This window comes from Mastomys coucha, unplaced genomic scaffold, assembly GCF_008632895.1.
Source record: "Mastomys coucha isolate ucsf_1 unplaced genomic scaffold, UCSF_Mcou_1 pScaffold20, whole genome shotgun sequence".
NCBI classification, from domain to species: domain Eukaryota; kingdom Metazoa; phylum Chordata; class Mammalia; order Rodentia; family Muridae; genus Mastomys; species Mastomys coucha.
Genome location: NW_022196903.1, coordinates 33785923 through 33813857, shown reverse-complemented (window position 1 = coordinate 33813857; position 27935 = coordinate 33785923). Strand labels below are relative to the sequence as shown.

The 27935-nt window shown below is 42.9% G+C and overlaps 1 protein-coding gene across 4 annotated transcripts in view; it reads left to right on the top strand.

The window, feature by feature from the left end:
* Positions 1 to 27935, top strand: part of Hipk2 (homeodomain interacting protein kinase 2) — a 183492-nt gene that overhangs the window by 123791 nt on the left and 31766 nt on the right. For 2 of the 4 annotated variants that reach the window (XM_031381606.1, XM_031381605.1), the window contains exons 3-9: positions 5078 to 5201; positions 5552 to 5671; positions 7444 to 7530; positions 9693 to 9877; positions 15319 to 15481; positions 21158 to 21284; positions 22112 to 22233. In XM_031381606.1, the coding sequence (XP_031237466.1) occupies positions 5078 to 5201; positions 5552 to 5671; positions 7444 to 7530; positions 9693 to 9877; positions 15319 to 15481; positions 21158 to 21284; positions 22112 to 22233 (928 nt within the window). Of the gene's footprint in view, positions 1 to 5077; positions 5202 to 5551; positions 5672 to 7443; positions 7531 to 9692; positions 9878 to 15318; positions 15482 to 21076; positions 21285 to 22111; positions 22234 to 27935 lie in introns of all 4 variants that reach the window. The other 2 variants (XM_031381603.1, XM_031381604.1) reach the window with 1 other exon arrangement.

The window sequence follows — 27935 nt, the reverse complement described above, 5'->3', positions numbered from 1 at the left end:
GGAAGAAAAACAAAAAAAGAACTTTTAGTGTCATGTTAGGATATAAGAAATCGTTTCTCTCTCTTAGGTGTAGTTATTTGACACTTCATGCATGTTCGAAGGGTTTATGGTGTTCTAAATAATCAGAGAGATTTCTTTAGGATGGTTCTTTGGGGGCAGCAGGTACTTAGTTAATATCTCTTGCACCAGTCTGCCATTCATATTTGCATCTTGATCTACTTGTGTAGATAGCAGACGCACAGTAAGCAGCATATGTTTCGGTAAGGAAGACTGGAAGGGGTAGGAAGGGAAAAAAATAATTCAAAAATAGGTTTCATATGCGCAGAGAAAAGGAACTTACCTTTGAGACATGAGAGGAAAGGCTGAAACCAAAAGCAAGAGCTGAGTTAGTAATAGAAGCATGAATTGAGGAATACTTGATTTACCTAGTACCAATAAAGGCTGAGCATGGAACTGCTTAATGGTAACAGTTTAGTGATCTACTTTAGAGGTAAAATGACACCCCACTCCAAAATTTAAAAAAAGGTTTGGACCAAATCTTTGAAATCATAGCCATGAAAGACCTCAACACCAATTTCAGGTTTCCACACTTCACCTTTCTTGCTGTAAGTCTTTGGTAAACCATCTGCAGATAGACACACAGGCTCTCCTCCCATCTCCCTTGCTCAGGTGTCTATGCAAATGAGCATGGGCTGGTGTGCACAGGCCCCTTTGGGCCTCGGTGCCTATGTATCCCTAGCTGAGTCCTCCTATAGCAGTGCCCAGACCTAGTTCCTTGTGAAGACTTACCCCTTCCCTCTCCTTTGTCTGTACTGCACAGAAATCCCACCCTGACTCATGTTCTCACAATTCCTTACATTGAATATGGTGTATTCTATCAACACGTATGTATTGACCAAGTGGCCGCTAAATACCAGGCACTGTGCTGCCCTCATGGACTTGGTAGAGAAAGGGAGACAGTAAGGATGTTATTGGGAGAGTGCTATAAGGTACCATTTATGGTGCTGGAGATGGCAGCTCACTGGTATGGGGGGAAGTCTGTCTGTGGTGGTGACAATTAGGCAGAGCTGTGAAGGATAAGGAGGAAGCTGTTTGCGAGCCATGGGGCAAGCACAGAGGCAAAAGCAACTCCAGTACCTGAAGCCTACTGGTCCAGAAGGTGCTTAAGGTATTCTGGAAGTTGAAAAGACACTGCTGGCACCAGAGCCTGTTGCAGTAGAGAAGTGATTTGAAATGACAGTGGAAAGGCAAACTGGGTCCTAACTTGGGAGAAGGGGATCCCTGGGCCATGGAAGAGAGTACAGTGAGTGCCACTGAGGGCTTTGAAACACGCTGATTGGAAGGTTGTTGAGGGAAGAGGAAACAAGAAGCTCCAGGTGAGGAGGTGCTGAGGCCAGAGTTATGCCAGGGAAGAGGGAGAAGAGGGACTGATTTGAGGTAGACTTTGTATCTGGGCACAGAGATGGTCTGGGTGGGGGAGGTGTTAAAGGGATCAGTCTTAGATCTCTTGCAAAGCATCAGGGTAGGGGTGGGAGTATTGGGTTCATCTAGTAGAGTGAGGAAGATGAGGGAAAGGTAGAGATGGGTTCCCTCCCAACCTGGGAATTTTTTTAATTAGATATTTTCTTTATTTACATGTCATATGATTTCTCCTTTCCCAGTTTCCCCTCCAAAAAAAAAAACCCAAAACAACAACAAGAACAAACCTCTGTTCCCTCCCCCCTCCCCCTGCTCGACACTCCGCCCTCTCCCACTTACTGGCCCTGGCATTCCCCTACAATGGGGCACAGAACCTTCACAGGGCCAAGGACCTCTCCTCCCGTTGATGACCGACTCAGCCATCCTCTACTACACACATGCTGCCAGAGCCATCAGTCCTACCATGTGTACTCCTTGGTTGGTGGTGGTTTAGTCCCTGGGAGCTCTGAGGGTACTAGTTAGTTCATATTGTTGTTCGTCCTAAGGGGCTGCAAACCCTTCAGCTCCTTCAGTCCTTTCTTTAACTCCTTCATTGGGGATCCTGTACTCAGTTCAGTGGATGTCTGTGAGCCTCTACTTCTGTATTAGTCAGGTACTGTCAGAGCCTCTCAGGAGACAGCTATATCAGGCTGGAGTGCCCTTCCTTCAGTCTCTGCTCCATAGTTAGACTCTGCAACTCCTTCCATGCGTATTTTGTTCCCCCTTTTAAGAAGGAATGAAGTATCCGCACTTTGATCTTCCTTCTTCTTTAGTTTCTTGTGGTTTGTGGATTGTACTTCGAGTATTCTGAACTTCTGGGCTAATAACCACTTATCAGAGAGTGCATACCATGTGTGTTCTTTTGTGATTGGGTTACCTCACTCAGGATGATATTCTCCAGATCCATCCATTTCCCTAGGAATTTTATAAATTCATTGTTTTTAATAGCTGGGTAATACTCCATTATGTAGATGTGCCACAATTTCTGTATCCATTCTTCTGTTGAGGGATATCTGGGTTGTTTCCAGTTTCTGGCTATTATAAATAAGGCTGCTATGAACATGGTAGAACATGTGCCCTTATTACAAGTTGGAACATCTTCTGGGTATATGCCCAGGAGTGGTATAGCTGGGTCTTCTGGTAGAATTTATGTCCAATTTCCGGAGGAACCACCAAACTGATTTCCAGAGTGGTTGTACCAGCTTGCAATCCCACCAGCAATGAAAGAGTGTTCCTCTTTCTCCACAACCTCTTCAGCATCTGCTGTCACCTGAGTTTTTTATCCTAGCCAATCTGACTGGTGTGAGGTGGAATCTCAGGGTTGTTTTGATTTGCATTTCCCTGATGACTAAGGATATTGGACATTTCTTTAGGTGCTTCTCAGCCATTCGGTATTCATCAGTTGAGAATTCTTTGTTTAGCTCTGTACCCCATTTTTTAATAGGGTTGTTTGGTTCTCTGGAGTCTAACTTCTTGAGTTCTTTGTATACATTGGATATTAGCCCTCTATCAGATTTAGGATTAGTAAAGATCTTTTCCCAATTTCCAACCTGGGAACTTAATGTGACTGTGGGACAGAGCCTGCGAGGTTCCAGGCTGTTAGACGTGAGGCTAGAACTGAAAAAGACAGTTCCGAGATGAGACCGAGGTTTAGATGTAGACTCTAAACCTGTGAAGCTTGGAATGATTGCTGTGCCAAGTTTCCTAAAGCTGCAAACAAGGACCACAAAATGCACTGCTTGAAACAGCAGCTACACTGTTGATATTCAGGAGCCCCAAGGACCAAAGTCGAGATGTTAGCTGGGCTTTGAGGATGGAAGAGGGGTTATTTCCCTGCCTTCTCTAGTTTTTTGTGGCTGTAGGTGCTCTTTGGCTTGTGGCACATAAATGCAGTCTCCACCTCTGTCATCATGTGGCTATCTTGTCAGTGTCTGAGCCCAAATTTTCCCATCCCTAGGACATCTGTCATACTGGATTAGAACCCACCTTCTATGATACAGCTTCATTTTAACTAATTAAACCTACAACAAGCTTATTTCTAAATAATTAAGATTCCAGCATAATACTGGAGATTGAGCTCAGGACCTTGTGCATACTAAGCAAGTACACTACCTGTGAGCTATATCCCCCAACCCAGTATGTTATTCAGGATAAACACACAACCATGATATTCATGTAGGGAAAGAATAGAAAGAAAAGAAGATGGAACATTTGAACAAAGAAGGAAGATGCTCTAGCAAAGGGTATGGACAGGCAAGAAATTTGGATATGGGAAAGTGGCACCTAAGAAGCCAAGAATAGCAAAGCAGGAGCACTGGACAGTTGTATAGAAGAAAGGCAGCTCTCAAGACACAGAACTGAGATGCTGAACAAAAACATATGACAATGCAAAGGCCATCTTGATCTTTCTAGTATGGCACATGAGTGTAGGCATCTGAGCAAAGGTTAAGAAGCTGGGATGCAGGGAAGAGGCAGAAACTTTTAGGATGCCATTGCTCTGAGAAGTGGGGTATGGAGGAAGCAGATATCCTTGGTAACACTTAGAGAGAAGGGTTAAGGAGAGACGTGTGCTTGAGGTTTGCTTCTGTGTTAGCTTTGTCCTTGCATTCTGCTTTGTTTTTCCAAAGTGGTAACTGCTGAGGTATGGTGTGTGCTGTGCTGCATACCTTCTCGTGTTTGTGTTATATAACGCATGTTTGCAATCGTTTGTCCCTTGATTTAGTATTGCCTCTAACTTCAGTTCCAGGGGACCTAGTGCCCTCTTGTCCCACATTTGTGACATTCCTTCACACAGATATACACACATGCACATGAATAAAACTTAAAGACTTTGTGGTCTGGTGTTTTACAAAATACATGTGTACTTTCTCTTTAAAATGTCTTTGAAAGTTCTATGTGGCCTTGTCTGTCATTTACAGAGACATTAGCTGGTACAACCAGGAGTGGACTGTCTATAATAGAATTCTGGTTGACTCTCAAGATGATCTGTTCATGAATGGGATTCTATAGTTGTAATATTAAAGAACTTTTATAGAGCTCAACCTTTTAGACACTGGTGGGAAAAGTAATAGTGTTTCCTTGAAGAATTGTTATACAAATGCCTAGGACAGAGATCATTAGGATGAGTGGATATTGGACTTAATTGCCTTATTTTAAGTGAGAGCAGCTATTTTTACATATTCTTGAAAGTAGACTGTTTTAGAATTCCTTCTTAAATATTAGGCAATCTTTATAAAGAATTCCAGATGTTCAGCAACAAAAGCTAACTTCTTACTGTTTGTGGTATGGTTATCAGGTCATGACCTCATGTAGCCAGAGTGTGATGGTGGTGATGCCCACAGACGTGCTTCACTGTAGGTCTGTTGTACTGCCACCCACCAATCCTTACTCTGCATTTGCAAGCTAGCTACATCCTCTTCTAACTAGATGACAAAGCCAAAGAATGGAGAGGAGAGTCTCTGCAATGAATGAGAAAGAATGGAGAATCTCTGCAAAGAATAGAGAGTCTCTCTCAAAGACCACAGACCCCACACAGGGAGTCATGGTACCCCAGAATTCATATAGAAATAGCTACTGTGTTTCCAGATCACTGATGGTTCTTTCCATTCTTCCCCTCCAGGGCCCCTGAGATCATCCTTGGTTTGCCATTCTGTGAGGCAATTGACATGTGGTCCCTGGGTTGTGTCATTGCTGAGCTGTTCCTGGGCTGGCCATTATACCCAGGTGCTTCTGAGTATGATCAGGTAGGTCTGGGTGACACAGGAATTCACCATGTGACTTCACTCTCTATCCAGAAAACCTTAAATTATCATTTTACTTAGAACCTGCCTTATGATGTCCTTATGGGCTAACTTACTAACCCTCTCCTGGCTCTCTCTCTTCCTCTCTCCCTCTCTTACTCTCTTTTCCTCTCTGCTTTTCTTTCTCTCTCCCTCTTTCCCTCTCCCTTTCCTTCTCTTTCTGTTTCTTCTTTCTTTTTACTTCTTTTTCCTCTAAAATTAATACCATTTTTCTCAAAGCCACTAGAGCCATCAGTATACCATATGTACCGTGACAGGAAGAGCCCTGACCTCTTTCTCATCTTTTCTTGCAGATTCGGTATATTTCACAAACACAGGGTTTACCAGCTGAATATTTATTAAGTGCAGGGACAAAGACAACTAGGTTTTTCAACCGTGACACAGACTCACCGTATCCTTTGTGGAGGCTAAAGGTAGGAAAAGCACTCCCTCCCTTCCACACTGATGCCTAATAGTGAAAGAAGGAAAGACAAAAATGAGCTTTTGGTATTTACAAATTGATGACTTTGATCTGGCCAGCAAAATGGAGATGTCGGATAGAGTTGTGAATACAAGGTGTTGTAGTACAGAACTGAATGTTTGAAAACACCTGTTTCCTTGACTCACTGCTGTGTGAGAGGCTGTGTCCCATGGGAAGACTGCTGAATTTTGGGGACTTAATCTCCTGATCCTTCATGACCAATTCGTGCTAGGCAAATGAAGCAGCCACACTCTGCCTTTAAGGAGCTCACTGTCCATGGAGAAACAGGACTAGTGCCCGGAGCTCTAGGCTACCTACAAGGAAAGAACTAGGCTACCTACGAGGAAAGGACTAGGCTACCTACAAGGAAAGGACTAGGCTACCTACGAGGAAAGAACTGGGCTACCTACGAGGAAAGAACATGGGAACTAGAGTGACCCAAATGAGCCAAAAATAGCCAGGCCAGGGCCAAGGGCAGGGAGCAACATTTGTGCTGGGCCCTGTAGGGTACAGAGGGATTTTCCAAGGCAGGGAAAGTAGCCTAAGCCATGCAAATGGCACAAGCCACTGGGAAGAGAGCAGATCTTCATCCAGGACCATGTAGTACCCTGCTGGGTACCATGAGCTCTCGGTGACTTCACCTAAATGGAAACATAGTTTGCTTTTCCTTTAACTGTGTCTTATAGTTAAAATTAACATACTTTTTCTTGGAGGGAGCTAGTAATAAAGACTTAAGTATTTCGTATGTTCATATTTTGCAGTAGGAGGATTTTACTAGGTTTGGTTTAGTTTGATTTGGTTTGGTTTTGACAGGACCCCAACCAAATCCTAATACAGTTTAAATATAATATGTACTATCAAAGCATTGGGATTTGGAAGGTTAAGCAGGCTCTTAGGCTACAAATAGAGCCCCTGACATTGAGTAATCAGGAGAGTTGTCAAGGTCCAGTAACAAGTCTTCAGGTAGAAGAGAGAGAACCAGGTTGGTGGTAGAGGGTAGCTACTTTGGTGTTTTACCAGGAACCTCATGTTCAGCTGTTCCTAGGGGTTGAACTGCTTAAAGCGTGCTGGTCTTCATCCAGAATTGCCTTAGATCCATTCATGAGTCAAACCCCATGGCAAGTAGAAAAAGTAGTTTCCTAGCCAATAGCTGATAAATGTCTTTGAAAGAGCAGCATGTAATACAAGCTCTGGAAACAGCTGCCGCTTGTAAGCTGGCAATGTTGATAAGCCCCCAGAACTTTATATTTTTGTATTTCCATGTAGTAAAAGAGGAGAGCAGTCATCCTGATACCCGTGGTTATGAAGAGCATTTAGTGAGTTAATGTGCCTTGAAACAGCATAGGAGCTGTGGGTGTAAGGGATTGCTAAGTAAAATAAAATTTTAAAGTATGTCACAGAAGGCTTTGGTCTTCCTGAGTAGAGTCTCACCTTCAGCTCTGGAAAGCTGCAGAGTAGGAAGTGTGTGGTCTTATGGTCTCTTTAGAGTCTTGGGTAACTGTATCAGCGTGGGCATGAGTGGGTGTCTGTGGAGAAAGGAAGTTAAGATAGTGTAGATGGACAGAGCAAGGGGCTCTTGTACAGCACACACACATTCAGAGAAGCTGAAGTCTCCTCCTCTACAAAGTGAGAAAAGACCTTGGGTTGAAGCAGGAGCTCAGGAGCTCAAGATTCAGTGACTGAAGAGGTGCCATCTGACCGACCAGGTTTTGCTTTTTCCAATAGACACCAGATGACCATGAAGCAGAGACGGGGATTAAGTCAAAAGAAGCAAGAAAGTACATTTTTAACTGTTTGGATGATATGGCCCAGGTAAGCTGTGTGAGTGAATATGTAGTGCAGGCCCTTTAATCCCACTACTCTGGGACACAGAAGCAAGTGGAATCTCTTGAGTTTGAGGCTGGCCTAGTCTACATAGTGAATTTTAGGACAGCTAAAGATATGTAGAGACACCTGTCTTTAAAAACATAAAATGAAAATAAAAAATAAAAACCAGTGATATACTTAACTGTGCTCATTAGCTTTGTTTATGAAAAATCAAATGACAGGCTTAGTAAGAAACCCTTTTGTCTCAGAAACCAATGCTTTAGAAAAAATAGCTCCATTGTATTGCTTCTTGTTTGTAAAATAGTAGCCAACCTTACTGGTGCTAAAAGGGCCTGAAACCTAATACAGTTTAAATATAACATGTACTATCAAAGCATTGGGATTTGGAAGCTAAGCAGGCTCTTAGGCTACAAATAGAGCCCCTGACATTGAGTAATCAGGAGAGTTGTCAAGGTCCAGTAACAAGTCTTCAGGTAGAAGAGAGAGAACCAGGTTGGTGGTAGAGGGTAGCTACTTTGATGTTTTACCAGGAACCTCATGTTCAGCTGTTCCTAGGGCCTTGTGTGTGCTGGACAGGTACTGGCTCCTGAGCTAAGACCTCTAGCCCATTGGTGTATTAGAGTTGATGCCCATGGTTCAGTGTGTCCATTTCCTAGGGCCTACATAACAAGGTAGGGTGAACTGGAGGGCTTAAGACAGCACACATGTATTCCCTCATAGTTCTGGAGGCTAAAAACATCTGGTGTCAGTGTCTTAGGGCCACAGTCCTTTGAAGGCCCTAGTGGACAGCATCCATGTGTTTGGCTTTCCATGGCTCTGGCAGCCTCAGAGTTTCTTGCTTGCATCGTTCTAATCCCAACTTTACCCTCCACATGGCTGCTATCCCTGTGTCATCTCCAGTCCCACTGTCAGATCTCTTCTATAAAAGCACTGATTATTGTGTTCAGGGCCATCCTAATCCAATATGGCCTCATCTTAACATGATTATATCTACAAAGGCCCTATTTCTAAACAAGGTCACATCCATAGCTTCCACAGATTAGGACTTGGATTTAGCTTTTAGGAAAGCCCAATTCAAACCATTATCCTTAGTCACTATCAGCTCACTGGCAGAGACTACAGGCCTTCCTTACCTTTCTATCAGAGATAATTCTAGATCTTCAGGTATTTTTAGTGAGAGACTAGTCCAAACTCTGAGCAACCCAGAATGACTATACCTTTTAAACACTGAGAAATAAAGCTATAGCCCAATAAATACTTAGCGCAGCTCTTAGCACAGATGAGTGTAACTAGAACTCCTGGTTCTGAGTAAAGTACACTTGTCTGTTGATTAGTAGCTTAGATGGTCTGTGAAAACTGAAATTGCTTTCCAGAGCCTCTCTTGGGGAAAAAAAAGGCATCGAAAGCAAGCTTTTCAGAGGCCATGCTAGTAGAGACATGCCTTTTGGGAGAAAAGTCCTGTGTTCAGCTGCACTCCCTTTTCTGGCCAGAGGCAACTGTAGGGAACACAAAGACCAAAATATTCTGGTCCCAATCAGGGACCAAGGGAAAGATGATGTCATAAAGATGAAGGAAGAGGGAACCCAGGCTCTTTTTCCCTCCAGAGGTTGAACACACTTTTCCCCATCTTTTTCTACCTCTTTATCTTAGAGTTTTCAGGGTGTGTGTGTGTGTGTGTGTGTGTGTGTGTGTGTGTGTGTGTGTTTCTTTGTTGTTGTTTGCTTGTGGTAAAACACATATGGCATAAAGTGTCTCATCTTAGCCTTTTTTTAAATGTAAAGTTGAGGAGAATTAAGTGCATGCACACTGTTATGCAATCGGCCTCCAGAACCCTTCATCCTGTGGCTATTTTTAATAAGGTGTGATGAAAACTGCATTTCACCTTGGCCAGTTAAGGAACAGCTTTGTGCCTTGTCACTGGAATGTATTTACAGGTGTCAACCATGGTGACCTCTTTCTGCCCCGACCCCTACCTGGTGCCTGACTCCCGCAGCCATTTTGTTCCTACAGTATAAGAAGCTATCACCTGTGGACAGTGGCAGCACATTGGACCATGGGGGCAGTCTACCCTCTGGCTCCTGGCATGTGGGGCTTGAGATCAGAGGATATACTATGGCTCTTACTCGCCTGTCCCTGCTTGCTTCCAGGTGAACATGACAACAGATTTGGAAGGGAGTGACATGTTAGTAGAGAAGGCAGACCGACGGGAGTTCATTGACCTGTTAAAGAAGATGCTGACCATAGATGCTGATAAGAGGATCACTCCCATTGAAACCCTGAACCACCCCTTTGTCAGCATGACACACCTGCTCGATTTTCCCCATAGTACTCAGTAAGTGTCCTACTTATGCTTTGTCGCAAAGACGACACTGAAAGCCCCACACAGTAAATACCTGAGGCTTTGTAGCCCTCTGGCTTCTGTGCTGCTTCTCAGTTCTCAGTTATAGCTGAAAGAAGCTGTAGATACAGCACATAAGCAAAGTCAGGATCTCCATTCCAACAAAGCACTTAGAAAACTGGAGGGGCTAGAGTGGGCCTAAGACTACAATTTGTACCAAAAAGAAGGAAATGATGGAACATGGGGGGCCTTGGGGCCAGATGAACTTGACTATCAACGCACAAAGGGAAGTGGGCAGAACAACATTACTCTAAAGCAATCTAGCGTCAGTGCAAAAGGTTGGTCCCAAAACTGTCCCAGAGTTAACTGTCTAGTTTACTTCATTGCTTTGGCATACTGTGGGCTGTACCAGGCACTGGGGTACAATGAGGAACAAAGTAGACTGTGTACTTGCTAGCTAAGCTATGGTCTTCAGGGAGAGAGAGAGAAGACAATGGAATGGAAATTACCAAGAAAGGAATGCAGTATGATGAGTCCATGTACAAGGAGCTTGCTCAGCAGGCCAGAGGACCCAAGAACGTAATCTCTGAAGGGTGAGGGGAAAGATAGGTGTAAGAAGTCAGGGCACTGCCTGTGTGAACTCTCCAGCATGACTGAATACAAGACCTAGGAACGGGGGTGACATGCCAAGGCCACAGAAGTAAGCTAGAGCAAGCCATGCTCAGAAAGGATTTTGTCTTTTATCAGAAGCACAATGCAGCTAGTTAAAGGACTTAGAAGAAGGTGAATGGCTGGTTTGACTTGTGTTGAATACAGATCTAACCTTTTGTCATATCAGTCATCTAGAAAAAAGTGTTTGAGATCTTGCAGTTTGGTTACTTAGTGACAGCCATTTCCAAGCAGAAACTTGTTGGGCAAGTTCAAAGATAAAGTGAAAGCAGAGAAATAGACTTACAAGAAGTGAGGCTGTGAAAAGGAAGGAAGAAATGGAGAGTGTCAAGAGATCAGAGCAGCCATTCTCAGCTTCACTGGGGACCCCTTTGGGGCTCAAATGACCCTTTCCCAGGGGTCACCTAAGACCATCTTATATATCAGATATTTATATCCTGATTCATAACAATAGCAAAATTACAGTTATGAAGTAGCAATGAAAATAGTTTTATGGTGGGGGGCCACTACAACATGAGGAACTGTATTAAAGGGTCACAGCATTAGGAAAGTTGAGAACCAACCATTGGACTAAAGGAAATTTTTGAAGAGTGAAGAAATTTAAGCAAATACTAATGGGAAGAATCTGGTAGCAAATGAGAGGTTCAAGGAAAAAAGATAATTGTGAGCAGTTTCTGTTGAGTTTGTGTTTACAGCTGAGTGGAGAGGTGGGCCCTGTCACTAAAAGATGACATGGTGGAAGAGATGTGGTTGTCAGCAGGTGCACAGGATTGCAGAGGAAAGTTGAAGGTGTTTCTGTCAGACAGCTTCTGTCTCAGAAGTAGATGATGACATCATCTGTTGAGAACAAGGGGGCTTTACAACTGTAGAACATGATAACTGTGGCTGGAGAGATGGCTCAGTGGATAAAGCATTTGTCACACAGATGTGAGGCCTCCTGATAGAATCTCCAGCGTCCTGTAAATGTCAGGTGATCTGCCTATAATCCCAGAGTTCAAGAGGTGAAGATAGAGGAGCCCAGTGGCAAGCTGGCTAGCTAGACTACTTGAAGGATAATCAGGAAAGGCACTCAGGAAAGCTGCAGAGATGGCTCCGTGGTAGCTCTGCTTTTCCAGAGGACCTGGGTTCTAGTCCCTACACCCACATGGTAGCTCACAGCTGTCCAGGGAACCCAGTGCCCTCTACTGCTTGGACACCAGGCAAATATGCAGTGCACAGAAAAACACATAGCAAAACACACATAATAAATTTTAAGTTAGAGCAAGGAAAAACTTGGGGTCTGGAGAGATGACTCAACAATTAAGAGCACTTGCTGCTCTTGCAGAGGACCTGGGTTCAGCTCCCAGGATCCACATCAGGCAGCTCATAGCCATCTGCAACTCCGGCTCCAGAGGATCCAAGGGCCCTGTGGCCTTCTCACACCTGCACACACATGATGCATGTAAATTCATGCAGATACAAACACATATACATAATAAATCTTTTTAAGAATGAAAGAAAAGATACTATGTCAACCTTTGACCTCTACATGCACAATGACACATCCACAAACAAGCATATGCTCCCACACACAAATATATGCAAAAAAGAATGTTAAGAAAGAAACAAAGAGAAATAAGAAAAGAGATATGGGAGGGAGTAGGGAGAAAAAGAGGCAGAGGGAGAGAGAGTATGTGTTGGTCCTGGTAACTGGAGCAAAACATGATAGCAAACTAACCAGAGAAATATAGGAGAAAGGTAGGTGTGTGGGAATACATTTGTAGTCCTAGCACTTGGAAGGCTTAGGGAGAGGGAAGGAAGTAGGAAGAGCTTTGAACATTTGAGTCCGAGCATAAATTGATGGTGTAAGTGAAGGATAGAGAAAACAGTTGAGTTTTTCTAGGTTGAACTGTTGCCAAGTTGCTACAAGAAAATGACAAATGGATGAGAAAGTTGATGATGCTGGTGATACAGCAATTAAAATCCCAAATGGAAGCTCTTGAAGGTTCACCTAAGGGAAAGAAAATTCAATAGATCCCAATGAGTGCCCTCTGCTCATCTCTAAAGATAGTTATGATAATAGTTATAGTCAAATGCGGTGGAGAATGGGACCAGGGAAACAGGACACTTAAGCTTGACTTAAGAAATAGCTCCAGGTCTGGCAGCCTAAGGAAGGAATGGTGAGGATGAGAACAAGGTCCTGAGATAGGAAATGTAGGTTTTGACAGGTTTTCAGGATGGCTACTGATGTATTCATGGTACTCAGAAAATAGCCTGGAGAGGAAGACAAACCTGGTGGCAAAGGCCTCGGTGAGTGAGAGGAAGAGAAAAGGTCTTTTGTGCATGGGAAATGGGTTAACTTTAACTATGATGCATGAGAATGTGAAAGAATATATTGACATCCTTGCATTTCTGCAGGGAAAGTAGCATGCTCAGGAAAAGTTCTTTAGGACCTGGGATACGGACTGTTGTAGACCATGGTCAGCAATGTTATGACCAAAATTAGATTTGACTGAATTTCCAGGCTGGACCCAACCTCTCCCAGCCTAACAAGTGGGCCACAACCACCAAAAAGTATGTCTTTTAATTCAGTTCTTTTTCATAGCCATTAGTGAAGTAAGTCAACTTGCATGACAAAACCAGATAGTGTCTCTTTAATTCAGGGCACATTTGAAACAGTCAAGATCCAGTGCAAAGAGGATCCTGCACTCAGCCCTTCCAAACTCAAATTATAACACCTATGCTGTTTCTCAACAGGAGGCAGTTAAGAAGGTGTCATTCTGTCCCACAAGAAGAAAGGCAAATCCCTACAAAGCCAGCCTTTCTAACTTTAGGAATAAAGAAAGATGACAGGGAAACAGTAAGGTGGGCAATCAGGGAGGCAGATGCTTCAGAGAGCTCCTATTGGCCTTCTGCCCTGTCAGTGAAATAGTCACCCAAAACCTGGGAGCTTAGATGAGCAGGGCTCTGTTTTTTGTTTAGTATATTCATGGAAGAGCAGTGGCAGTTTAGAATTAGAAGGTCAGCTCTAAGGAAAGGCAGGTTGCCCCTAGGCCTACCTGAGAGCAGGTGGAATCTTTGTAGGTTCCCAGAGACTGTGAAGAATTCTAGAATGGAAACAAGCCTTCAGGCCTACCCAACCTGCTGTGGACCCTACCCATGAGCCTGGTCTTAAGCTGCTCTAACATAAGGTTTTGCAGGTGAAAGCAAAATCACTCATTTCTACACCAAGATTTTAGTGTACATATTTGTAAAAGCCAGTTGTTTTATAAACTAACCCAAAGTAAAAGTGTTTGTCTTATCCTAACAGTTAAACTTTAGCCCATTATAGTAAGAAAACTCTAGAGCCTGAAAACTATACATTGAACCATTATAAAATCATTGAATGCTCTAAATGCATTCCAAAAAAGAATGCGTGCAGCATCATTTTATCATCTTCAGATCAATGTGAACGCATGCAGCAGTACACTTGGTACTCACCAGAACCTGCAGGCATGCTGTTGTTTACCAATGAAAGTGTTTTCTCTTCTCTCTAGGACTATCAGCTTATTTTCTGTGCATTGTGTATCAAGTGGCCAGTGTACATAGTCATTAACTTAGAAAGAAGTAGATTTCTTTAGGTCATGACTATATTCAATTTCTGAAATTTGGGATGTATTTTTCATGGAAATAATATTCTGGGATAGCCTACAAACATCCAGTTAGTCCAAAATAGAGCACACCTGTAGTATACAGTAGTAGAAAACTGTTATCTTGTTATATTCAGTTAGTTGCAACAGACATTTTTAAATCATACATTAATTGAGACTTTATCTTGATGTTAGCATTTGAGGAAAAGTGAACATAGAAACAGAAGAGGCAGAAGCATGTGAGGAGCAGCATATGAAGTGAGTAGAACACAGTGGCTGGTCAGGAGCTGGAATGGCAGAGGCCGTTAAAGGCCTTCATGCTTGGACCTGTACTCCTTTAATGCCTTTGTAATTAGGGATTAGTTTTGATTCAGGAAGAAAATCAGGGAGAGAATTCTACATCATGGAACTAGACAAGAATTAGGACAAAAGTAAGGATTAAGGAAGTTAGGAATGTGTAGGAAAGAAAGGTGGGGGAGGTGAATTGCTAATTAGTGATTATCTGTCTGGCACATTATCTGTCTTAAACCTTTGGCTTTCCTTGTAAAATTGGAACAGTGATCTTAATTCTGTCTTGTGAATGGTGCAAGACTGAATAGGAGATCAAAAACACCTATCACTGCTCCCAGTTAAAATTAGTAACCATTATCATTGTTTTCATTGTGTGACAGGTTCCAGTGAGACAAATCAGCCTAAGTTCATGACCCTGGATGGGAGATTTGGCTGGCGTCTAGATGGTGCTAGTAGCCCATGGGTTGCTAGAATGGGGAGAGGGTAGACAAGTTGGTCCTGAGAAAGGCAGAAGTAGGTTGTAGCAGCTCCTAATGTCCTTGGTTGGAGAGTTTATCTTGTTAGTCAAGCTACACAGAGAATGAGCAGTGAGAAAAGGTAATGGGAGGAAGATGCAGTGAAGCAGGTCTGTGATATGGGAGTCTGTCCATCCAGGGCAGGAGAAAGGACAAGACAATGAGAAATTTGTTCACACAGTGCTGAGAGTTAGCATACTTGGAGAAAGCTAGGATATTTGAAGTTAATGTAGATATTCAGTGATTGTTCTGCTTACTGGATTAACCATTCTCTCTTTTCTCTCTTTTCTCTCCTCCCACCTCACCCCCTTTCTTGTCCATGTGTCTCTGCCTCCACCTTTTACATGTATAGTGTCAAGTCTTGTTTCCAGAACATGGAGATTTGCAAGCGCCGGGTGAATATGTATGACACAGTGAACCAGAGCAAAACACCTTTCATCACACACGTGGCCCCCAGCACATCTACCAACTTGACCATGACCTTTAACAACCAGCTGACCACTGTCCACAACCAGGTGAGTGGCAGGCACCAAGGAAAGGTGGGCAGGGCTGACCATCAGGACTCAGCTATCCCCTACCAAACCTCAACAGTTTTCCCTGTGTTGTCCTTTGGGGTCTGTAAGCTAAAGTACTTGCTTCCTCAGCCATTTTTTTAAGAAGCCAAGGTGGCAGGTCTCTGTTTTGACTACTGGGACTATTTCTTGAGATGGTGCCTCTTCCCATTTTCCTCTGAGCAGATGTGGGAAAAAAAAGAGCCTGCTAAAAAACTGTAGAACCAGAGCAAGCAGGAGTTCCTCCCTGTACCCTTTGTCCATGTGGTCTGTATTCAGGAGAGGAAAAGCCTGCTCATTCTCTAAGTCATAGAAAAGCCAGCTCATGGAGTCCTAGTCTCACCAGAGCCCTAGCAGCTTTTCCTGAAGGATACAGGAAGCTGAGGTTTCCTTCATGTGGATTTCCAATCTTCTGCAGATTGGCAGGCTCAACAATATAGAACGATGTTTGAAATGCAGATAATACTCAGAAAACAGGTAGTGAATGAAGAATCTCCACAGCCTCATTCACCCACCTCTAGACTCTGAGAGCTTGAACTGTTACTCCCGTCTTCCAATTTATGAGCCCCCCCAAAGAGGCGTTCCCAGACTTTTCAGTCCTAATACCAATCTGTAATGACAAGTGTCCTTTGTGTTGTTCACACCTCTGCATAAGAGCAGAGAATACTGAACTATGTGAATACCGTACTTGGCTGTCCACTTTTTGTTGACTGGAGTCACTGGCCCCTGCCTTTCAGCAACTGCTCTTATTCACCAGACTTTCCTGGGCTGTTCCCTCTTAGCTTGAATTCCAGTTGCTAACTCTCTCTGCTTGGGCTGAGTGCCATCTGGAATCTGCTGCCCCCTGGAGGCCATCAATGTTCCTGACTCTATCTGTAGCGTGAAAAGCTGACACTGTTCCCTTAGTGCTTAAAGTCAAAGATTTTCCTTACCAGCCCTTTAGCTAGCCCTCAGGTTAAGGCCTTTATATCTAGAGCTTCTCAAAGCAGCCACTGATGCTTTCTTCATTACCTTGAGGCTTGTTTTCCCATCAGTTCTTAGGAGACTCTTAATCCTAACACTCTAACCTCAAATTCTTTGTTCCCACCTGCATCTATCTGTCCCTTCCAGTACCAAACTATGTAAGACAGCACACAGAGAAGGGTACTCCTCAGGTCACGTGTTAGGTCAGGTGACTCCATCTACCCCCCAGCCTTTCTATAGATTCTTCATAGCCTTCAGACTGGAGGTCTATAGGGTCCCTGTCCACATCAGGACAGCCCACCTCTATGTTTCCTGTGGTATGATAGCCAGCACATCCATCCTAAAGAATATCACCAAAACTGAAAATCACAAGGGCAGGTCCCCAAATAAGGGCACCTCCCTTCTCTATGACACTGAGACTTGCAAGGTTGGCTAGGTTGGACTAGAGTAGAAAAGGCTGTTAACTTAGTATGCTATAGGCCTAAGCATTGAGAGCATCATTTAGTCCTCCCAGCATCCGTGTAGAATAGGTATTGTCGCTGGCATTTTAGAGGAATAAATTGAGATAAAACAGTTAATCCTCTTCACAAAGGCTTTGTTAGTACATATGAAATCGTTTGGACCCTTGAGGCATAGACACTGGTTCACAGACGAATCCGAATCCCGTGGAGATCCTCAGGAGGGACCTCCTAGAGGGCATCTGCTCTCTAAGTCCAGCAAAACTTCCTTTGTACATTAGTAACCCATTGCTGTGTTTGCTCTGTTAAGATCCTTGGAGTTTTTCTGCTCGCTCTAAAATTGGATGTTGAGAATCAATAAAAATTCACCTATGGATTTATGTTAGTAGAAGGACACAGAATTAGTTCTTTGTTGCTCTTAACATATATCCAGTAGACTAGCACTTTTCCAAGTACTCACTAATCTGTAATTGTTTATGTCTCAAGGAAACTGGGCCAATACATCATAATTTCCATGTACTTTAAAAACTATTAGTAACATTGAGTAGGGAGTCCTTCCTGCATGTTCTTGGTTTAATCCTTAAGGTCAGCCTCTTTACTAACATTTCCAAGGTGTCTTCTTTTAGGGGTATATCCTTCTACCAAGAATTTTAACTGGATTTATAGGTCAGGCTTACATCCTGTTCTTACAGATGTCAACAATTGAAATGCTTATTACAACTGCATCTAAGAACCACTTGGGCCTATCTTTGTAATATAAGTTACCAGTGAACTTATTTTTTCTTCTGATTTCTCTTTGTTATCCAAAACAGCTCTCAGAACCACAGAGCACAGGGTAAAAATCACCCACGCCATCATATGTACTTTCATCAACTGATCCCTAAGCAGGATCAGAAACTGAGGGAAACTGGTCACTCTGGGGACTGGTGCTCATATCATGACATGAGTTCCACTCCTGGAGAAACAGTACATAAGCTAAAAACAGATCCGGATTCAGGCTACACACATAAGGGTCAGGTAAGGCAAACAAGCAGAGGACCACAAGTCCTCTCCAAGCAGTCCTTCCCCCAAGGAGGCTGACTATACTGCTCAGCACACTGCGGTAGGCGTTGAGCCACACAGTCACAGGTTACTGTATAAGAACACAGAAAGAGCTCGTCTCTACTTTCAAGAAGGTTCTGCTTTAGAACCCTGGTGCTGAGGCTGGCCCAGAGATAACTCTGTGGGCCAAAGGATTCCTAGGAGATGAATAGCCTATATTCACAGTAGGCTAGGAAAACAACTAGACTAATCAGTCTTGAAGAGAAAGATAGATATATTCATTTATTAAGGAAGGTACCTAAGGGTCTATAGAAAGCAAAAGGTACTGGGTCAGATGCATACACTGCATTCAGGAGGCCATTACTGGGATTTTTGAGCAGGTGCTTACATGCAAAGCAGGATATTAATGCACAAAGTGGTCTTTAAGAGGGAATCATTCAAGGCTGGAGAGATGGCTTAGTGGTTAAGAGCACTGGCTGCTCTTCCAAAGGACCTGGGTTCAATTCCTAAACCCATGTTGTGGCTCATAACCTGTTGGAGTGATCCACAAATACTGTATTTACTAGCTATGAAAAAGTGTGTCCCTGTGTTCTCAATTGTCAGTTACCAGGTCAGCACAGCCTAGCAGGATATGTAAATGTTTGTCTCTTCCTCACCTGCCTAAAAAAGAAAGGCAAGCTGCTGTGGGGAAGGTCACACAGCCCTCAATGCTAAAAGGCAACCCAGAAAATGGACTGGGTATTGTTCTGCTGCTGCTTGATTCAGACTGGAGGAGTAAAGAGTGTGGCCTTCCGCAGAATAAAGAGCCGGCAGAGTGGGGGCAGACTGACCAGGCAGAAGGACCGACACAGGAGGCAGAAGGAAGAAGGAAGAAGGGAGCAAGGCGGGGAGGCAAGACAGAGGGAGCCACATGGAGAGAGACACAATGCAGAGAAGTTGGTTTAAGTGAGAGGCTAACTGAGAGACTGCCCCAACAAACAGGCCAGCAGATTTAAATTCTATAGATGTCTCCGTGTCTTTGTTATTATTAAACTTCAAGTGAGATCTTCGAATTCCCCACAGTAATAACCACCTGTAATTCCAGTTCCAGGAAATTCAGTGCCCTTTTGTAGCTTCTGTGAGCACTGGGCACATACATGGTACACAGACAAACATGCAGGCAAAACACCCATACATGTTTTTTAAAAATTAAAAGTGAAAAAATTATCCTGTGCCCAAGAAAGAGAAGTAGAGAGCAGGGAATCACTGGCTAAGGGCTTACAGGTCCTGGGCACCACAGAACAACTGAAAACAGCCCATAGTTCTAGGGATATTGGAAGGCAGAGAGGCATGGGGAACAGTGACTGGTCAGAGGATGGGAAAGCCCCTTTCAAATGGGGAGAGATTGGTGCCATGGCCTCCAGAAGGAGACCCTCAGGGCCTGAGCTCATAGTGTCTGACAGTGGAAAATGTGGTAAGTTAGCTGCCAGGAAGAATAATGGTGGGAAAAACTGGAGATGGATCTTGTCAGCACACAGACACCAGCTCCTACATGTGCATACAAGTCCCCACCATAATTCCAGGAGGCACTATGGAGGTAGCTGAAAATGCATACACAGTTAAAATATACAGCTCGAAATCTAAAAAAGTGTGTCATAGGAATTTGTAATACTTTTCAAATAAATGTATTGTCTTGGGCCAAACATCCAGCACAAAATCTAAGTATAAAAAGCAATGTAGGACTGATACATAGCTCAGTAGTGGACTTGCCTAGCGTATTCAAGGCTCTGGATTTGTTTGATTTCTGCAGCACCAAAAAAGGAAAAGAAAACAAGGGCTTGACATTTATGAAATTTGACGTTAACTCCACTTGAAATTCTCTTTACATATATGATCTTTTACATGGGACACTTTCCTTTAAGTTTCTAACAAGTTGAAAGTAATCCCCTACTCCCCACAAACACCCCCAAATATTAAAGTATGTGTGGCCACATGAGCATTTCCTCAGAGCCCACCTGCTCCTTAACCCTTAGTCCTTATACCCTCTAGAGATACAACTCCTTCTAGACAGCTTCAGTCTGAAGCCATTGCTAACTTCTGCCTCTCTTTACTTAAAGCTCAGCGTGAAGAAGGCTAAGGAGAGAAACAAATGAAGTCCCAACAAAGAATTCGCTTTCCTTCTACAGCTTTGTTTCCATTAGAAGTTCAGTTTCAAAAGATAGATCCTGATGTTTGCCATTTACTGCTTTTATAGTAGCAAGTCCTACAGTGGGCTAAGGGTACCTGCACACAGCACTGCCCTTAGTCTGAGCAAGAGGCTCCTTGCAGGACTCTGGAAGCCTGGGCTTCCCTTCTGGCACATAGGCTTCCATGCTAAGATCTGTTTATATAGGACCCAGGCCTGAGGAGCCTCTTCGAGGATTTATGCTATCAAGCATAGACTACTTCACCCAAGAGGAGAGGGGGCTGAGCAGGGTTTGTGGGCTGGCTGCACAGTACAAGTGCATCTGAAACCCCCTCAAGTTGGAGGAGCCAAGCTAAGACATGGAGAAGGAAGGTGGGGCTTAGCTTCTCCTGCCCTCTCCATCATCACATGCCACTGTAGAATCCAAGGAATACAAAGGCTCTCAACCCAAACTGCCCAGCTAGGATGAAAAGGGACTTTCATTAAACAATTTTGTTCTGTTGTTGTTGTTTATAGCCCTACTGAGCCTCAAACTCAGTATATAGCCAAAGATAACCTTAAACTTCTGATCTTCCAGCCTCAGCCTCTTGAGTGTTGAGGTTACAGGTTATGCCACCATATCTGTTTTTATGTAGTGCTGGGCATTGAACCCAGGGTACCATGCATGCTAGGCAGACACTCTTCTGAGCTACATTCCAGCCCCTCAACCAGATGGTTTCTTAGACTAAGCTAACTTCTCAGTAGTGACGGGTGTGGGTCCCACAAACATGAGGGTTCAGCTGGATTCCTACCCTTCTTTTTGCTCTTTTTGCTCTTGGTTTGTTTACTCTCCTTTAAATTCATTTGTTTGATTTAGATTCGTGTCTCCCAACATACCACCTCCCTCATTTTTTATTTTTGTTTATTTTTGTTTAATCCCCGTCATTCCTTTAGGCTCCCACCTCCTCCAGTGCCACTCTTTCCTTAGCCAATCCCGAAGTCTCCATACTAAACTACCAATCTACACTCTACCAGCCCTCAGCGGCATCCATGGCCGCGGTGGCCCAGCGGAGCATGCCCCTGCAGACGGGAACAGCCCAAATTTGTGCCCGACCTGACCCCTTCCAGCAAGCTCTCATCGTGTGTCCCCCTGGCTTCCAAGGTAAGGCTGACCTGATTCTTGCAGGATCATCTTTAGGGCTCTAACCCCTGCTGCTTCCCAGAGTGCTCTCTGTCAGGGAAGAAAGCCCTCTTCCTTCCCTTCCTAAGAAGGCTGCTATCGCTGAATCTGGACGCTGGTGTCCTATTGCCACCAACCTAGAAACAATGCGACTTATGCTCTAGTACCAAGTCCATTTGTTGTTGTTCTCAGCACCTGCCAGAACTGTGGCTCCAGCCAGCTGCCTGTAAAGAGGCGCATTGTCTAGTCCATTGTTATGCTGATGTCAGCTCCAGCTTTCCTCACAGGAAATGCTCTCTGTACCTTATCTATAGAAAATTGCCAGTCTCTGATAGCCAGCATAGGCCCACTTCATGTTGAGAATATAAATTTGTCTAAATGGTGCCTCCTGGAGCCGCCTCCCCTTTGGCCATGATCCCAGAGCTCTTTTCCTGTGGACCTGAAGCAGCTATCAATGACTGTGTACCTTGTCACACTTTACACAGAAAGCTCAAGGTCATATATGCTCAGATACCAGCCATACACTACAGAGGCAGTCCTCCAGGGATGATGTCCCCAGCATCCTTTGCAGTGACACTCAGTTATCTCCATGGGCAGCAACCGTTGTTTTCCTCTTGTAATTTGACATTTTAACTGTCTTGGTTTTAGCCACATGTGCTTTAATATTTGGGGGGTATTTGTGGGGAGTAGGGGGCTACTTTTAACTTGTTAGAAACTAAAAGGCAAACACCCCATGGCTGGTCTGTAGAGCTAGCTGAGCTGCCTGGAAGGGTCTCAGTGTTTCTGTCATTTACCTCCCTCCTGAACAGGCCTGCAGGCCTCTCCCTCCAAGCATGCTGGCTACTCAGTGCGGATGGAAAATGCTGTTCCCATCGTCACTCAGGCTCCAGGAGCTCAGCCTCTTCAGATCCAGCCAGGTCTGCTTGCTCAGGTAATTCTCTTCTGTGTTGCTCATATTCCATCATCCGTGTTAATGCCAACCCAAAAGACATATATCTCTTCTGACTCCCTGGTGATGAGCAGGTGGAATTTGTCAGGACATTGGAATATGTCAGTAATGTTCTAAATGATCCCCAAGTGAATTACCTCCCTAAGTGGCTAATGACAATTCCAAGAAGAAATTTAGATAGTCTCGGAGTCTAGGGAAATTATTATTGTTCCTTTGTAAAGCAAATTCATCTAGGAAACCTAGGTTTTAATCCTAAATCTGCTAGCAATTCTCAGTGACCTAAGGCAAGTCAGTTAACATCTCTTTGCCTCAAATTTCTTTCTTGTAAAATAGAAGTGGTTCTTATTGCCAAAGAGCCCTGGGGATTATGCCCTCATTTGTAGAGTTGGAAAAACCAGACATTCAGAAGCTATGAGCTGGAACCTTCCTCTTTCATCCATATAGATGTTCTGACTATAGAATAAGATCACAAAGATAAAAAGTGAGAATGTATAAAATATTACAATTTATACTAACAGTACTGGTGCAATACCAGAAACCAATCCTTAAAGGCACTTGATCCAATGACAAATGTATTTTCTTTATACTAGACACTTTACAGTTAATTTGTTTAATCCTCACATTTTTGTCATATACTTGTTACTACCTGACCAACATAGGGGCTTGCTCAGAGCCATATAGTAGCCAGGTGTTGTGGCACACATCTGCCATGCCATACACAGCTGGCTGAGGCAGGAGAATTGTGAGTTCAAGACCAAGCTAGGCTGTATAGTGAGTCTAGGCCATCCTGCACCCAACAGTAAGACCTGTCTTAAAACAAAAACAATAACTAGATGTCAGAACCATCAGAGCTAAGACATAGTCTAGACATGTAACACAGATGTCCGTATTCCTACCATCTTAGACCACGTCCATGCCATCTTTCTGCTTGCAGGCATCAAGATGGCCTGACCTGTTAGTGTCAGCTTTGTGTTTAAGTGAGGGACTTTCCCAAAAGAGTTCCCTAAATTGTTCTCAGAATAGTTTGTTTATAAAAGTGGTTTTCCTCATTTTAATTTATAGGACGTCAAATTGCATGGGTCTGTCCATGGGTCTGTCCTTGGCTCTTGTAGTCCGTTGGCCTCTCTAATATCCAATCTTCACTAGCTGTGTCCTGGTATCTGGTAGGGAGTGTTCTTTCATAATTCTTCGAAATTTCCTTAGGTATTCTGGTCTCTTTCCTTTTCCATATGCATTTTACCATAATTTATCCAGAAAAAGAAAAAGAAAGAAAAAAGAGGAAAAGAGAGAGAAAGAAGAGAAAGGAAAAGAAAGAAAAAAGGAAAGGAGGTGGACAGGTGGGCAGGCGAACTTGTGGAGCTAGAAAGATGGCTCTGTACTTAAGAGCACTGCTCTTTTAGAGGCCCCAGGGTCAATTCCCAGCACCCACAGGGTTGTTCACAACTCCCATTCTAGGGGATCCAATGACTCCCTCTTCTGGTTTCTATGGGCACTGCCATATACATATTGCACAAAAATGAATGTAGGCAAAATACCCATATACATAAAAATAAATAATAAATGCTTTACATTTTGTTATATTGATTTTATTAATTATACTTGTACTCATTTATTTGCTTTTAGTCTATAGGAATATAGTTGATTTGGGTCTATTAGGATTGTTATGTAGCTAGCCTTCTGTTTTTGTGTATCCTTTTGAATTTGCTATGTAGACAAGTCTTTGTAGTTCCAAATAATAGTTTTGTTTCTTAATCTTCATTCCTTGTACTTTTTTCTATTGCTTATATATCCTGGGCTGAGTAGGGCAGTCCAAATGATGTTTAATAAGAGAAAATCAGGGATCTTTTACTACTGTGTAGTTTACTTTCTAAAGGAACTTGTTGAAGTTATTTCCTACTACACATTTTATTTCCTCTAAGTAGTTAATAGAGACAGTTTGCCGTGTTTTAATTTTTAAATATTCTATATATCAAATATACTTTCTCATCTATTTGAAAAACCATGTTGACTTCATTCCCTAATCTGTTAATAGATTTTGTAATGTTAAATTATCCTTATATTTATGAGAAACTTTATTTGATCACTTTGTACTTGATATGATGATATGCTTTTGAGCTCAGTTTGCTACTACTATGATTAGTAGTTCTTTCATCTGTGTTCAGAAATGCGAAACGGCATGATTTCTCTTTCTTAGGGAATCCTTATCTGATTGATAACACTTAGGGACAATCTGTTGGGAAACTATATTAACAGTTAAGTTGACACTTACAGGTGAAGCCATCCTTGGCGCCTGACAGGAGAGAGATGATACGGAAGTTGTCTAAGATGGTGGGACATGTATCTCCCTTTTTTTTTTTTTTTTTGGTTTTTCGAGACAGGGTTTCTCTGTATAGCCCTGGCTGTCCTGGAACTCACCCTGTAGACCAGGCTGGCCTCGAACTCAGAAATCCACCTGCCTCTGCCTCCCAAGTGCTGGGATTAAAGGCGTGCGCCACCACGCCCGGCTTCCTATTCTTATATCTAAAGTGGCTCTGCTCAAGTGGCAGCAACACCAGCAACTGGTGACACACAAAGTTGTGTGTGTCTTGTTGAAAGGGTATCAGAACCTGTCTTTAAAACAGGCTTGTCTTTTTTTTTTTTTTTTATGTATATGAGTACACTGTAGCTGTCTTCAGACACACCAGAAGAGGGCATCGGATCACACTATGGATGGTTGTGAGCCACCATGTGGTTGCTGGGATTTGAACTCAGGACCTCTGGAAGAGCAGTCGGTGCTCTTAACCACTGAGCCATCTCTCCAGCCCCTCGGGCTTGTCTTTTTAACTTCTGTTCTTGTTGTTACGGTTGATGTTGTTGTTATTGTTGCCACTGCTGTATGGTTCTGTGGTGAGGAGTTCAAAACAGGCCACTATAAATCAAAGAAGAGAACTGCGTGCAGATCAGTCCAGGGTTGACATTTGCTCACCTTTTATCTGAGTGTCAGAAGTCCAGACAAGTCTCCCAGTGAGCTCGGGATCTATAGATTTTCCTGTATACTTTCAAATACTTTCAGAGCTTATTAGAGGACTCCCCCAGCATTCTTTTTGTATTTACACACTGAATCCAAATAAGCCAGGAGCAGCTCTGTTAGAAATACTAAGCATGGCTTGCTAGCTAACAGAGACATTCCTCATTGTTCAGTTGAGTAGAACCAAGAGGCTCAGCATTTCCAAATTTGTCTCAGTCCTTTAATCATAGTGTGGAGAGTCCCACCACCTACTTACATGAAAAGCGCCTGTAGTGTTGGAAACCTTCAAGTTGATCTAATCTAAATCTGTAATTGAAAAAGTGAACAACTGAAAAAATATGTGTATAGGATTTTAATTGGTTTAGTGTTTATAAAAAAGGAACGCTTAGAAGAAAGTTGAGTATTCTCCACTAGGGAATTTATTGAATCAACAGGTAACTACATAGAGTAGAGCAGAACAAAGAACATACTCATAAAAGGACATGGTAGACCTGTGCGCCGTCAAATGCTAAAACACATTTCTTATTTTTAAAAAATGAACGTATCCTATCCAGTATTGCACTGGCTAATGGTTGGCTACCTGTTTCCTTCTGTGATTTAATCTGCCCCAGTGCACTAGCCTGTTAAATTGGCGTCATCTGTCTTTATGTACAGACAAAATTACAGTAACTTATCAAACTAAGTAGTGGTTATTTCTAGGATAATAATTAAATATTGAAATTTAGGCCTTCATTTTTCTGTGAGTAGATTTCTAGGCTATCAGACATGAGATTTCTGAATACTATTATGTGCTTTAAATGTTATCCCCAAATCTGATATGGTTTTCTTCTTCTGAGCATTTAAAACACTTTGAGGATTGTGTGAAGGTTTAGAGATGGGCCCTTTAAATGCATTCCACACGTTAGTTTTCCCCCTTTCTCCCAGCAGCATGTTGTGTGTGTCCCCTACAGAGAAACAAGCCTGTGGCACACCCTAAGAATGTGCATATGGCAGAAGTGCACAGTTTTGGACACACGAGCAACCTTTACAGAAACCCTTACAAAGGAACCCCTTGATACTTCCAGAAAAGTCTGTGACCTCCACCTTTCCAAGTCCCAAAACCCAGTTAGCTCACAAAAGTGGGGAGATGGGAGGTGTAGTTCTATAGTGGGGAGATGGGAGGTATAGTTCTATAGTCAGATATTACATTTATCTCATTTTTTTACAAGGAGCAGGATCCAAAACTCCCTCTCACTGTCAAGATCAAGTCAGAATCTCAGAAATGCCAGGTCCCTTCTAGATTCCACTTTCCAAGAAGGTTTTGCATCTTTGGCCAGTGAGTCATAAGGCCAGAACCCCTGCGTTTCCCTGAGGGCAGGCGACCTCCTTAAACTGTCTAAACCCTCACTCAGTCTTACTCTAAACCTCTACTCTGGCATTTTCAGCCACCAGTCTGTGACCCTTGTCTTTCTGTCTGTTTCTGTCTCACTTGGCACTGAGGCTGCTAACAGATAAGATGTTTGCTCATGCCTCCTTCACGTAGTCCACACCCACACCAGATCCCAAATAGGGCCACTGTGTTCGTGTTCTTCATGACCTATGTCGGGTGTTGGCTGAGAGCATGGGAATCAGATTGTTGGAGGCACACAGCAGCTGCACCACATGCTGGAGGCCTTTGGGGACATTGTTTTCACATTTAAATTCATCCTTTTTCAAAGGTACATAGTTTTTTTAGCTTATATGGCACCACACATTTACTAAAAAATAGAGTCCTCTCTCTATCCCACCTTTAATTTCTACTATCCTAAAACAACTTCTAACTTGACTGTTCATTCTCATATAAACACACATAAGGAACATTCTAAAGTGCTTCTCAGTTGCTTCTCCTATTTGTTGTTATAAATTGACCTCCTGTCTGTGTAGTGAAGCCTTCATTCTCCAACCCATTCCTAGTCTCTTCCCCTCACTCTTTCATTCTCCTGTTTTCCCAAATAATTTGTGATTTAACTACTTTATAATGTTTGTATAATTATTGTCAGTCATATGGTATTGCTCTTGATGAGGTTCATAATATACTAATTACACTTCCTTCTTTGTATGGGATCTTGTTTAATATATGTTTCATTTTTCCCACTGGGTTACTCTCTGTGTATCTTATTATTCAGCTCCAGGTCATTCTAAAACTGGAAGTGGTATCTGTGCTTGACATGTTTGGGTGTGAATGTGTTGAGTTCAGTATGTTATTAACTATATATCATTAGTTTGTTGTGAGTTATATATTGTGTTGTTACATATTGTGAGTATGTTGATGTTTATTATGGATGGATATGGGTATACACATATACTGGCTAGTTTTATGTCAACTTGACTCAAGCTAGAGTCATCTGAGAGAAGGGAGCCTTAATTGAGAAATTGCATCCATAAAATCAGACTATAGGCAAGCCTATAGGATATTTTCCTTCCTTTCTTCCTTCCTTCCTTCTCTTTTCTTTTCTTTTTCTCTCTTCTTTTTTTGAGACAGGGCTTCTCTGTGTAGTCCTGGGTGTTCTGGAACTCACTCTGTAGACCAGGCTGGTCTCGAACTTACAGAGATCTACCTGCCTCTGCCTCCCAAGTGCTGGGATTAGAGGCACGCACCACAACCTGCTAGCAGACATTTTCTTTCTTTCTTTCTTTTTTTTTTTTTTTCCAGTTTTTC